Source organism: Acomys minous (assembly GCF_964271855.1).
Source record: "Acomys minous genome assembly, chromosome: 6".
Taxonomy (NCBI): domain Eukaryota; kingdom Metazoa; phylum Chordata; class Mammalia; order Rodentia; family Muridae; genus Acomys; species Acomys minous.
Window position 1 is genome coordinate 102,460,056 of NC_140487.1, and position 14,665 is coordinate 102,474,720.

At 41.4% G+C, this 14,665-nt stretch overlaps 1 protein-coding gene across 1 annotated transcript in view; it reads left to right on the forward strand.

Annotated features, from left to right (window-relative positions):
* Positions 1-476: 476 nt before the first annotated feature.
* The window catches only part of PSMB2 (proteasome 20S subunit beta 2), a 33,358-nt gene continuing 19,169 nt past the window's right edge, over positions 477-14,665 (forward strand). The window contains exons 1-3 of the mRNA XM_084786276.1: positions 477-690; positions 6,838-6,960; positions 9,302-9,372. Of these exons, the coding sequence (XP_084642402.1) occupies positions 600-690; positions 6,838-6,960; positions 9,302-9,372 (285 nt within the window). The 5' untranslated portion in view covers positions 477-599. The remainder of the gene's footprint in view (positions 691-6,837; positions 6,961-9,301; positions 9,373-14,665) is intronic.

The following is a 14,665-nucleotide window of genomic DNA, read 5'->3' on the forward strand; positions in this document are numbered from 1 at the left end:
TGTTTTTTTGGGGGGGGGTTGTTGTTGTTTTGTTTTGTTTTGTTTTTTGTTTTTCGAGACAGGGTTTCTCTGTGCTAGCCTTGCCTGTCCTGGACTTGTTTGTTTTGTTTTGTTTTTGAGATTTGATTTCCTATGTTGTCCCGGCTGTCCCTAACTCCATAGCTCAAGCTGATTTTTCTCCAATCTGGCTTGCAGGGAAGGATTTCAGCAGCAACGAAATGAAACTGAAGACCTTCCCCTTTACTGGAGCTGGCACTTCTCACACAAGGTGCGGTTTTTATCTTCCTACAGATCTTGAAACTCTAATTGGTATATAAGGAAACTGAACATTGCATAACCTACAGCTACGTTATCGAACCACACCTGGGCCCACCCACTCTCCAATCACAGGACCAAAAGCGCTCAACCTCCCGTCGGCTTTCTAATGTCTCGCGAGTGTTAACGTCATTGGCCCGCGCCAGTGGCCGGGCTGTCGCGCGGCGTGCGTCACATCCAGCTCCACTCGGGTGTGCTGTCTCACTGGTGAGGCCGCGTACCCGGGAAGTCCCTCTCTCTGTCTCTCTCCGTGTGGACCCTGCAGCTTCTCGCTTCCCGCCACCATGGAGTACCTCATCGGCATTCAGGGCCCCGACTATGTCCTCGTTGCTTCCGACCGGGTGGCCGCAAGCAATATTGTACAGATGAAAGACGGTGAGAGAAAGCAAGAGGAGGCCCGGCGGGCCTGGGTGTCGGGGCGGGCGGCCGGAGGCTGAGCCTCGGGGCAGCATGGAAGATGGAGCCCAGCGTGCTCGGCCGGTCGGGCACTGCAGGATTTAGAACCCCGGAAACTGGCAGACAAGCTTAGGACCCTGGCTTTGGCTTCCAGGCTAGGGCTGTGCTCTGGCCCTGGCCAGATGAGGCTTGCTGGGCGAGTGTTGCCCAGAGTGGGGAATTCAGTTTGTACGAGATGAAGTGTGTGCTGGGCGCTGGGCGCTTCAGATCCCCGAATTTTCTGGTAAGCTTCGGTCGTCGCAGATAGAAGTTTGCGGGCGCCCTGAGGTGATATCATGGGGAGAGTGAGACTAGGGGTGCGGAGTTCGACGTTTCCACTCTGCCTCCGCTGTCTTGTCTTAAGTTGCTCAGCTTTCACTGGCGTCTCTTTACTTGCTTTATGACTTTTGTGCCTTATTTTTTTCAGTTCTCAGATTTTCTTATCTCTCAGATTAGTATTACCCACCTCAAAATTTGTCGAGAGGATTGAGTGAACAAGTTATGTGTAAATGTTTAGCATTGGACAAATACTTAACAGACAGAAGCATTTATGCATCAGGTGTCTCCAGCGATTTAATATTTTAATTTTTAAAAAAGATAATTGACTCAATTATATTGTCTCCTTCCAGAGTTGGTTGGAGAAGAGAATATATATATTTCCTAATTGGATGTTGAAATAGCTCAGTAGGTATTATTGGCCAGGCTTAACAACCTGATTTTGATCCCAGAACCCAGATGGTAGAGAGAGAGAACCGGCTTCCGGCAGGTTGTCCTCTGACCTCCACACCTGTCCTGTGATGTGCACCTGTGCAGAGCAAGAGAGAGAGAGAGTTCCTAAAGTTTAAAAAAAAAAAAAAGTTAAATTATGAAAGACAAAGTTTCTAAGCTTACAAGTGGAAGAGCCCAGGTTCGAATCTGTCACTTGAGACTCAGGATTCAATTAAGTGGTAAAATACATTCCTGCCGTGCACAAGGCCCCAGGTTCTATTCTCAGCAAAACAAGTTAATAGACATTTTTCAAAATATGGCCTCTAAGCCAGGCGTGGTGGCGCAGGCCTATAATCCCAGCACTCGGAAGGCAGAGGCAGGCGGATTGCTATGAGTTCCAGGCCAGCCTGGTCTACAAAGTGAGTCCAGGACAGCCAAGGCTACACAGAGAAACCCTGTCTTTAAAAACCAAAAAGAAAAAAAAGAAGAAGAAGAAGAAAAATATGGCCTCTTTTATCCACAACAACTACATTGCTTCTCTTTCAGTGACAGCTGACCCATAGGATCTGAGTGTGTTTTCTTTTTTCTTTTTCTTTTTTTTTTTTTTAGATTTTATTTATTTTATTTATTGCATATGAGTGCTTTATCTGCAGAAGAGGGTATCAGATCACATTATAGATGGTTGTGAGCCACCATGTGGTTGCTGGGAATTGAACTCAGGACCTCTGGAAGAGCAGGCAGAGCTCTTAACTACTGAGCTATCTTTCCAGCCCCTTTTTTATTTTTTCTTCCTCGCATTGTAGAATAGGCTGGCCTCGAATTCACATCGATCTGCCTGCCTCTGCTTCCCGAGTTCTGGGATTAAAGGCATGCACCACCTTGCCAGGCTCTGGGTGTGTTTTTATGATTGATCATAGGAATGCTACTATATGCAAGGTATTTGCTTTTGTTTAGTGGATTAAAAGTTCATCTGACCAGTTTATGGCATCTCTGTGTACTTTACAATGCTAGGTGCTGAAAGAGAGTGGGAGAATACTATGTAGCTCCTGTTTTAAAAGAAGTTAACAATAGGGAAGATGGCTGAATAGGTCAGAGTGCTTGTATGCAAGCATGAAGACCAGAATTTAAATTCCAAGTACTCACTTTAAAAAAAAAAAAAAAAAAAGGCCAGGCATAGCTGTAGAGCTTGTAACCCTAGTTGGGAGCAGCAAACACAGATCGGGGGGCTCACTAGCCAATCAGTGAAGCCCAAAGGGGGCATTGACCTGATATCCTTCCCTGTCCTACCTAGCCCAGGCAGAGGCATCCATACACAAAGTTGTAATACAGTAAGAGATTCAGATATGTGTACAAATAGTTATAATACAAACCAGAATGTGGTTGATGTATCATGATAAGAGCATTTAAGCTTTGGGGTAATAAGAAGAGGAGACTTTTTAGGGAGTGGTGGTGAGGGAGAGTTTCTGGCTGTAAAGATTAGGGAAAGCTTTGAAGGCAAATAGCAATTAATCCTGGATTCCAGGAAGAAAAATGATTAAATCCGGAGTTTCCTCAAATGTGTGATCAGAGGTGAAGAAGTACTGCAGCTCCCACCTGAGAAAAGAAAAAGAACCTTGTGGATTTGCATGGGCTCTGTTCTTACTAAAGAACTTGAACTGGAAATCTGTGATATGAATTGTTTCTCAAGAGACTTGGTGAAGTTTTATGATTAGTTTGTGGAAGTTCTGTTTGTAAGCCAGTCTCCAAAGGAATACATTTGTTTTGAGAGTAAATTTGCCCATTTGACTAGTAAGGCCTTTGACAAACAGGTGGTTTTAGTATGAAAAGTGTAGATGGAGCAGTCACCAAGTGAGTGGGTCTTCTGTTTCATCATAGTAATCCGTGAATCACTTTGAAGAGGAGACGGTGCTCTAAGCCCTTATCCATGCTAATTGTTACATGGGATACAACCTCTTAGATAAAATCCCATCCCATAGACAGAGGCAGGATGATCTCTAGTTGGAGACTAGCCTGGACTGCATAGTGAATTCACTCTGTTGTAGGACTACATCAAAGAAAAACCTAGAAAAGAAATACAAGATTAAAACAAAATGTAATAGAAGTATTACTCGTCAATGGTAGGCTAGTTTTTTGTTTGTTTGTTTGTTTGTTTGTTTTTCCGAGACAGGGTTTCTCTGTGTAGCCTTGGCTGTCCTGGACTTACTTTGTAGACCAGGCTGGCCTTGAACTCACAGCGATCTACCTGCCTCTGCCTCCCCAAGTGCTGGGAATGAAGGCGTGCACCACCATACCTGGCATTAGGCTAGTTTTTAAGTTGAAGATTTTAGGAGTAAGTCCTATGACTATGCCTTGGCTGTCCTAGAACTCACTCTGTAGACCAGGCTAGCCTCCAACTCACAGAGATCCTTCTTCCTCTTCCTCTTGAGTGCTGGGATAAAGGTGTGCGCCACCACCACCTACCTAGCAACAGAATGGCTTTACTCGGAGGTCTCCAGAAACTTAGTATTCTGAATTCCTACAACATAGGTGATTTAGACTACATTGTCTAACCCTGTGTGTAATGGTTTTTCTTACTTGTGAGTTGGGTAAGTGACAGTGTCACCATTTTACCAATTGGGTAACTGGAGTTTAGACAGGCAAACCATTGGCCGCTGTGTCTGACCAGACACATGGCAGTACGTGCTGATGCTCATTTGGTTGTGTTTGTGGATCTCGTGAGTTAATTTACAGCTTACTGTCTAGATCATAACCTGTTTTTCTGAAATGTGACATCAGTTTGTAAACTCATTTCCCCTAAAAGATTACTTTTGCCCCAACATTTAGTGTGTGTGTGTATGTGTGTGCGCGCGTGCACGTACAGACTTGTTACATCACATGTGGAGGTCAGAGAACAACTTGGAGTCAGTTCTCTCTTTCCATCTTGTGGGTTTTAGGCATTGAATTCAAGGGGGCAAGGCCTTTGCCTGCTGAGCCGTGTAGACTATCCTTATAAAAATAACGCAAACTTATTAAGTAATGTTTTCCTACAAAAGTGAAACATGTTAAGGATAGAGATTTAGAAAATACTGATAAGCAAAAATGAAGGGTGTAAAAATCACCCATATTCTTAACCACTGTCAAGAATTTAGAATATATTCCCTTCGTATCCTTTTCTTTGCATACATATATGTAAATGAATCTTCCTTTTATAACAACTTTGCAAACTAACAGTCTTTGAATGTGTAACAAATGGAAATTTGTTTATTTGGGAATTTCAAGGCAGTCAACATTATCTATAGGCATATTTTATGTGGGACCCTCCCCCCAGTCCAAATATCCACATTATTTGTCTACAACTCTCCAACACTTGTAAAGTATTTGGTAGTTGGATTTGTTCCTTAAATCCTATTAAGAGATTTTGACATTTCAAAAGCTTTCATACAGGAAAACATGTCTCCCGGGGGAGATTATTCAGCACTATTAGAAGAATGAAAAGTGAAAGTAGGGGTAAGATAGGAAGATGTAAGCTGTTCTCTGAAGCTGCAGACTAAATATTGAGTTTTCTTCCCTAGGCAACAATTACATCTGAGTATTTATTTATCTATTTAATCTGAATGAGTCTGGCTCAGCTAGATAAGGTTCAAGTATTATGGTTTTCATTAAGGATTTAGATGGCTCACTGTTAGCACGTCCCTTAAAAGTTTCTGCTTTGGCAACCAGTTTTCTTTTTTGCTTTAGAAATGCAGTTGGTTTACTTTATAAAGTAATTTGGATTTTTAGCTGATTCTTTTCTTCTTTCTTGAGATAGTTCTTTAATTTTAACTGTAGAATTAATTCTTTTCACTTTTTTTGGTATGTGTATATTACATTTGTATTAGTAGTAACATTTTAGAACTTTGTACTTTGTCTTGTGCCTCAAGATAATCACCAGCTTCCCCTCCCCCATTCCTTGTATGTTTTTTTTTTTTGTATGACCACACCCAGCATATTCCTTGAGTTTTAAGTGCTCTTAAATTGCTTTTGTTAGCTGGGTATGGTGTCGCACTCCTTAATCCCAGCACTCAGGAAGGCAGAAGCAAGTGGATCTCTGTGAGTTTGAAGCTAGCCTGGTCTGCAAGAGTCCAGGACAGCCAAGGCTACAAAAACAAAACAATGACAAAAAAGTCTTTGTTGCTTGTTTGTTTTTGTCTTTTGAATACAGTCTCACTTTGTGGCTCTGGCTGCCCTAGAGCATACTATGTAGAACTAGCTGGCTTCAAGCTCACAGAGATCAGCCTGTTTCTGCCTTCAGAGTACTGGGAATTAAAGCATATGATCCATGCCAAATTTTACTTATTATGTTTACAGTGTTCTGCTTGCATTCCAGAAGAGGGCACCAGATCACATTATAGATGGTTGTGAGCCACCATGTGGTTGCTGAGATTTGAACTCAGGACCTTTGGAAGAGCAACCAGTGCTCTTAACCTCTGAGCCATCTCTTCAGTCCATAAATTTTATTTTTTAATTAATTAAATTATAGAGATTGAACTCAGTGCCTCACACACACTTAACATATGCTATATCACTGAGACACATCTGTAGCTCCAAAATGTAATAAAAAAGTGTTTATTTCTATGTATACAGATACATGCATGTGTGTGCACCACATGTGTGCAGTGCCCTCAGAGGTCAGAAGAGGGCGCAGGTTCCCTGGAAATATAGTTACAAATGGTTGCAAGCCCTACAGTCAGTGCTGGGAGTCACCTGGGTGCTCCGCGAGACCGCTCTGTGCTCTTAACTGCTAAGCCGTCTTTCCAGCCCTGCCTTCCCCCACACTTGTATCTCTTCAATAGTCTGCTTTCCTAGGTTATTTTCAATTGAAATTCACATTAATGCCGGGAGAGGGGTGGGATGGTGCACGCCTTTAATCCCAGCACTTGGGAGGCAGAGGCAGGTGGATCGCTCTGAGTTCGAGGCCAGCCTGGTCTACAGAGTGAGTCCAGGACAGCCAAGGCTACACAGGGAAACCCTGTCTCACACAAAACAAAACAAAACAAAACAAAACAAAAAAACAAAAAAAGGAATTCACATTAATAAAATATGTAGATAGTTAACCTGTTGATTAGTGAAACTATTAAAGTCTTTGTTTTTGTTTTTGTCTCTGTGTTAGCCCCGGCTATGTTGGTTCTCACGCTGTAGACCAGGCTGGCCTTGAACTCAAAGTTCTGCCTGCCTCTGCCTCCCAAGAGCTGGGATTAGAGGCATTTGCCACCACTGCCCTGGCTTAAAGTCTTATAATGACAATGGTTAGTAAAATTATTTAGTATAGTAATTAATAGACCTGTTTATAGTTGCATATATAAATAGCCTTTAGTTTTTGTGGGGGCAGTTTCTAATATGAATTTCTTTTCCTTTGAGCAGATCATGACAAGATGTTTAAGATGAGTGAAAAAATCTTACTTCTATGTGTTGGAGAGGCTGGAGACACTGTTCAGTTTGCAGAATATATCCAGAAAAACGTGCAACTTTATAAGATGCGGAATGGTGGGTAAGACTTAGAGGGCAGCTTTTTAGTTTTTACGTTTTCTAGGGCCACATACAAGGTACCCCTGACTGGCCAGTTTAAACAACAGAACTCTGATAGCTCTGCAGGCTGCAAGTCTGAGGCAAAGGAGTTAGCAGACTTAAATGCTGAGCCTTTCTCCTTGGCTTGTAGGTGACCATCTTCTCCCTGAGCTTTTACATGACTTTTCCTCTGTATAGTCTCTAGATCTCCTCTTAAAAGGACACCTGTCACATTGGATTGGAGGTCATCCTCATAACCCCATTTTTTACTTAATTGTCTGTTTATATACGATCTCCAGATACAGTCAATGTGAAGTTTTGGGCTTGGGGCTTTAGCACATGAAGTTTTGGAGGACAGTAGTTAGCCTGTAGCCATTGGTTTATGTTTGATTTTGAACTGAAGATGGATGTTCTTAACTGACAGTCTTATTCATAGTCGGATTGATGGGATCACACAGTTGAGTTTTGAGGACAGCCAAGGCACACAGAGAAACCTGTCTTTCAAAACTAAAATGTAACAAAAATCTAGACCCTAAATTCTAATTCTTCTGTTCCTAAAGATTTCCTACAAAAATTCCAGAGCCATTGTAACTCTGATATATTGGCTATGGAATGCTGGAATTCAATTTTTTAAAGTTCTTTGTTTGGCCTGCACCTATGTGTGTGCACCACATGGTGTCCACAGAGGCCAGAAAAGAGCATCAGATCTTCTGGAACTGGAATTCCAGAGTGTTGTGGGTGCTGGGAATTGAACCAGGGTTGTCTGAAATAGTAGCTCCAGCTCCTAACTGTTGAGCCACCCCTCCATGTAACGCTGCCTTGTGGCTTTACAGTTCCATATACGACAAGGCATTTACCATCTCTAGCCCTTTTTCTTTCTTTCTAAAATGAGATTATATTTATATTTGTGAAGTGCTTTGACCAGGAGTGGTGGTATGTGCCTGCAATCCTAGCACTTGGAATATGGAGGCAGGAGGATTAGAAGTTAAAGGGCAAATTCATCTGCATAAGGAGTTTGAGGGATGCATGAGACCCTGCCTGACACAAGGAACGAAAAAGAGGGGGGAAAAGTTTTTTGACCTGGCTTAGGGATATAGCTCTGTGACAAAACACTTTCTGAGCATTTGGGAAGCCCTGGATTTAATCGCAACACTAAAAAAGAGAAAATGCTTTGTGAATGCCAAGGTCCTTGTAAGTACACTGTAATTTAAAAGCATTCTTTTGGGGCTGGAGAGATGGCTCAGTGGTTAAGAGCACTGACTGCTCTTGCAGAGGACCTGAGTTTGGTTCTAGTACCCACGTGATGATTTATAACCACCCTAACTCCACCCTAGGGAGTCCAGCACCCTCTTTGGGCACCATGTTCTGACTTTCTTGGGCATCAAGTGTGCAAGTGGTGCAGGTACATGCAGGCAAACCACTCATGTGAAATAAAAATAAGTAAACCTTTAAAAGAAAAGAAAAACATTAGAGCCAGGTGTGGTGGTACACATCTTTAGGCAGAGGCAGGCAGATCTCTGAGTTCGAGGTCAGCCTGGTCTATAGAGCAAGTTCTAGGACAGCTAGGGCTAGACGGAGAAACCCTGTCTTGAAAAACAACAATAACAAAAGACTTAGAATATAGCTTTGGTTAATTTTTTTATATAATTGTATATGTAAAACAAATGAACATTTATTTGTACATATTTTTTAGGCAATACCCAGTCGCTTAAGTATTTTTGAAGTACTGTTATGTACTGTACTGAATACTGCAGAAAAGTCGCAGGTGATAAAGACCCTGCTGTTCCGGGTCCTCACACTCTGCTACTGAGGATGACACACACTTAGGTTGAAGGCTGGGGCAGTGCTTCTCAGGTGTGGTGCTGTTTCCTTGGTTGCCCTGAGAGAGGGTTGAGTGAATAGGAGTAGGAAGAGTTGCTTGTTACATGTGTTTTAGGTGCTAAAAGTCAATGCCTAAAAGAAAATGTGTTTTAAATTAACCCTTAAAGACCTTTAAGTTAGTTACTTTATTAAATACAGTTTGGAAGGTAGAGGTAGGAGGATCAGGCCAGCCTCAACTATATAATGAATTTGAGGCCAGTCTGATTCAAGAGATGCTGTTTGCATGAGATCCTGTTTCAAAAAACATAAAAAAATAAAAACGGCTTTTAGCAATATTTATAGTTAGGTGTGGCAGTGCACACCTGTAATCCCAGAAGCAGGAGGATTTTAAGTTTAAGGCCTGTCTTTAAGAAGAAAAGGTATAGAGAAGTGATTTGGGGTAGATACTGTTATTTCCTTCTGCTTCATTTCAAATATGATTCCTTATGTCTTGTACCAGGATATGAATTGTCCCCCACAGCAGCAGCTAATTTCACACGTCGAAACCTGGCTGACTGTCTTCGGAGTCGGGTAAGCAGTGCAGCTAGTGGCCTTCAGTGACAGCAGAAAGAGCTGTTTTTATATCCCCATTAGACATAAACAGCATTTTTGCCAGTTTTGGTTTTCCTAAGCTGTTGTCCTTTGCTATTTATTCTTTAGTCAACTTGGGTTTGTTTTTTGTTTGGTCACTGTTACTTTTTACTGTCCAATTCTGGGAGGCTAGCCTGGCCTGTTCTAGGCAGCCCAGGCTATGTGGTGAAAATATGCCTTTTTAAAATTTTATTTATTTATTTATTTATTTATTTATTTTGAGAAAGGGTTTCTGTGTGTAGCCTTGGCTGTCCTAGACTCACTTGTAGACCAGGGTGGCCTCAAACTCACAGCGATCCTCCTGCCTCTGCCTCCCAAGTGCTGGGATTATAGGCGTGCGACACCACGCCTGGCTTGAAAATATGCCTTATTTTAAGAAGAAGAAAATTTTAAAGTGTTTTTGTTTCTTTGTTTTAACACTTGGTTTGTGTGTGGTGTGCGTGTGGAGGTCTAAGAGCGAGTTGCAGGAGCTGGTTCTTGCCTCCACTTATCCGCTACAGGGATCAAGCTCAGGTTGGGAGGCCGGGTGGCAAAAGCCTTTACTTGCCGAACCATCTCGCTTGGCCCAAAAGAAAGGTGTTTTATGTTGTTTGTTATGTTGTATTAACATGAGGACGCTGATAAACTACATTCCCCTCCCTGAGACTTTATTTTTTTCAAAGCAAAATTCAGAGGAAAATACAAAGATTTTTCCAGTAAAATCTCAGCTCAGACACACATATATAGCATCCCTTATAATCAGCATCTACCAAAGTGGTATATTTCTACAACTAATGAACTTATATTGACAGCCTGAGTCCATAGTTTACATTAGGGTTTACTCAGAGGCATGCACTCTGAGTTTAGGTGACTGTGTAAGGACCTGAATCCATCTGTATCATGCAGAGCATTTTCATTCTCCTGAAACTCCTCTGTGCCCCACATGTTCACTTTTCATCTGTTAAACTCCTGATAGCACTAGTCTTTGTACTGTTTGCCGTGTCCTTTTCCAGAAGGTCATAGCATGGAGTTGGAATCATGCCATAGGTAGGCTTTTAGATTGGCTTCTTGGTGACATGCATTTAGAATTCCTTCATGTAGGGCTGGAGAAGTAGCTCTGGTTACATGCAGTTCCTGCTCTTCTAGAGGACCTGAGTTCAGTTCCCAGCATCCATGTTAGTCAGTTCACAGCCATCCAAACAGCTCTGTGCCTTTGGCCTCTTCCTCCTGTACTCATGTGCGTGTACCCACATGCAGATGCACACACATACATGTAACTTAAAACAGTCTAAAAAAGTCATAAAATACTACCAAGAAGAGACTTGATACCCTATGAGCATATACAGGGGGAGGAAGTCCCCTCGGTCACAGTTATAGGGGAGGGGAGTAAGGGGAAAATGGGAGGGAGGGAGGGAGGAATGGGAGGATACAAGGGATGGGATAACCATTGAGATGTAATATGAGTAAATTAATTTTTTAAAAAAGTCAAGTACCCCCCCCCAAAAAAGTCACAAAATAAAGTTCTTCCATGGCTTGTCATGGCTTCTTAGCACTGAGTGATATTCCTTTGTCTAAGTGTGCTGCAGTTTATGTATCCTTTCCCTACTGCAGGACATCTTAGCTGCTTCCAGTTTGAGGCAGTTTGTATCTTTTATTTCTTTAGCCGAGTTTTCAGTTCTCTTGGTAAATACTAAGGAGTGTTTCGCTGGTTTGTACAGTATGAATATGTTTAATTTTGTAAGAAAGTGCCCAACTTTTTTTTTTTTGAAGTGTTTTTATTTTTGTTGAGCTGTAGATGAAGGCCCCTACATAGTAATGGGGGTAAGTAATGTATGTCTTTCTGTGACTGTTTGGCCAAAGCGTAGAGACTTGTTTTCATTATTCTGGTCTTTTTTTTTTTTTTTAATTTATTTAATTTTATTTTATGTGATTGTTATGAGGGTGTTAGATCCTCCTGGAACTGAACTGGAGTTATAGACAGTTGTGAGCTGCCATGTGGGTGCTGGGAATTGAACCCAGGTCCTTAGGAAGAGCAGACAGTGCTCTTAACCACTGAGCCATCTCTCCAGCCCCCATTATTCTGGTCTTATATTGTAGCATTCTCTGTCTCACCTTAAAGGAGCAACATGGACTTAAAGATTGAGTGCTTAGGGATTGTGTAGGATGTGCTAAGAAAGTTATATGATTGCCAAGGGTGTATATTGTCTCCTCAGGGACTATGGAAGTAGAGCCTTACCATGTGACCTTACCCCCTGTGCCTATTTATTCATCTATGATATCCAGATAGCTTCCTAACCCCACAGGAGTGCCAGGAAAATTAATGCTTGTAAATCATAATATTTAACATTCATGTGACTTTTGCCCAAAGCATTTTGTGTAATAATTTAATCTACTCAGGATTCCACTGAGACAGATATAGTTGATTCTCTTGCTGATTCAGTGAAAAGTGTAAAGTGGCAGAGGGACTAGTTTAGGGCACATAGCAGGTCAGACAAAGTGACAGTAATTGTACCATAATTTGACTGTTTGCCTTAAGGTCAACTCTTTGATTCTTCAGTAGCAGTTTAGAAAATTAGTGATGTTGGTGATTTGGGTTTCATCTCCCTTCTTAAAGGTGGTCATGTTGTAATCAAAACAAGTATGGGTATTATATTTTTTATAAACTGGCTTGCTATCGATTGTTTAGAAGGTTTATTTTTTAAAATATTTTTTTACATATACATTTATATTATTACACACACATATATATAATAAACTACTTACAGCAAGAAGAGCCATGACATAATCAGCAATTATATAAATGTTTCATTCTTAGTGTTTTGGCTATTTGTATTTGGCATCCTTGAAGAAAACATCTTTCCTATCTTAAAATATTGATTTACATTCAGAATTTTAGAAGATTTATTTTTAAAGATGTGCTTGTGTGTCTGTATTAATGTGTGCATATGAGTGGATGTGCCTAGAGAGGCCAATGACATTGGCTCACCCTAGAGCTGGAGCTATATATAGCAGGTTGTGAGCCACCTGACATGGATATTGGGAGCAATATGGGCTTTTAACCATTGAGCCGTCTCTCCAGACCTACTGTAGATCTTTAAAGCACTTTTATTTTCAGTCCCTAATACTAAACTGCAACCATCTTACTAAATAGAATCTGTCCCAGTGCTAGCTTTGACCATGTGCTTTACAGTCTCAATGTAAACAATTTTTGTTGTTGTTTTTTTTGTGTTTTGAGACAGGGTTTCTCCGTGTAGTCTTTGTAGACCAGACTGGTCTTGAACTCACAGCGATCCACCTGCCTCTGCCTCCTGAGTGCTGGGATCATAGGCATGCACCACCATGCCCGGCTGTTGTGTTGTTGTTGTTTTGTTTGTTTGTTTTGGGGGGTTGAGACATGGTTTCTTGTGTGGCCATGGCTGGCCTGGAACTCACTCTGGAGACCAGGCTGGCTTCGAACTCACAGAAATCCCCTGGCCTCTGCCTCCCAAGTGCTGGGATTAAAGGTGTGTGCCACCATGCCCAGCTTATAAACAAATTTTTAATGTGTGGGTTTTGCCTGTGTATATGTCTGTGTACCATGGTCATGGAAGGAATCATTATATTCCAGAAGAAATCAGAGACATAATGGGTTGCAAGGTGAAGACAGATCTTATATAAACTAGGTCATTAAGATACATTATTTTGATATGGGTGAATAGTTATCCATCTTTTATTTAATCCTTGAGGGAGATGTGTGGATCAAATAGTAGGTTTCCTACCACCCAGAAATGTCTGTAGTATGCAGGGAGCGTGTTTTGGCTCCGTGTGTAGGCCGTCCTCTGCTTTACCCAGCAGAACTAGAAGAAGGATTCAAGGTTGGCACAACACAAGCTTTACCATTAAATGCTGCAGACATGAAGTAATTGAGATAAAAGTGGAAAATTGCTTCATGCAAATGCAGCGAATCCACCTAATCTTCTCCACTAGCAGAGATGTTTGATGTTTTGAACAAATGGTATCCTTGTAGACAGTGACAAGGAGCTCTAGTAAGTACTGACTACCTCTGCCATGGCTTCTTTGTTCTTCTAATCCCTTATCAAAGTAGATCCTAAAACAAGAATTTGTACTTTAGTTACTTAACACTTTGTTTTATGTATATGTGTATGTGTGGGTGCCTAGGGAGGGAAGAAGAGGACATTGGATTCCTTGGAGTTAGCATTCCAGGTGGTCATGAGGTGCTTGATGCGGATGCTAGGAAGAGAACTCGGGTCGTCTGAAAGAGCAGCAAATGCTCTTAACTGCTGAGCCGCCCCTCTAGCCTCGGCACTTCATTTTATTCTAGAGAGAAATGATGATAGTTTTTTATATATTCCTAATATAAAGTCACTACATTTTGGTATATTTACATGGTCACATTGGTTGGCATGTGATACATTTTTTTGTATTAGCGAGATTTTGTGTATATGAGATTTCATGTATGTGTCTATAGCTTAGACTGTGTGACTTTCAGTCACACTGTGTGTATTTGTGCACTCATGCTTCCTGGGGGAGTCAGGAGGGAGGACAGTTACTACAGAGTGCATAATGAATCTTATATAAACTAGGCCATTAAAATGCAGGCAATTTGGGATTGTGGTTGAATAGTCATTGGACTATTGCTAGCTGTATGTTTTTCTTTCTTTTCTTTTCTTTTTTTTTCTTTTTTTTTTTTTTTTTTTGGAGACAGGGTCTCTCTGTGTTAGCCTTGGCTGTCCTGGACTCACTCTGTAGACCAGGCTGGCCTCAAACTCACAGCGATCTCCCTGCCTCTGCCTCCTGAGTGCTGGGATTATAGGCGTGCGACACCACACCTGGCTCTGCTATTAGCTGTATGTTTTTTAATAGATTCTAAGATCAATTTTCCTATTTGCAGAATAATACTTCATAGGATTATTATGAGGATTAAGGAGGTAATCATGCAAAACTCTTTGTACATTATATAAAACATGTAATGATTAATAAATGATTTTTGTTTTTATGCTGCTTTTATTATTTGGTTAAAGAAGAAATTTAATGGCTATAAATTACCTTTACAGGGGATTTATTTGTTGATTTTTGTTTGGTTTGGGTTTTCCAGACAGGGTTTCTCTGTGTAGCCTTGGCTATCCTATCCTGGTCTTGCTTTGTAGACCAGGCTGGCTTAGAACTCACAGTGATCTGCCTGCCTCTGCCTCCCTGAGTGCTGGGATTACAGGTGTGCATCACCACATCCAGTTTGTTGAATTATTTTAATTGA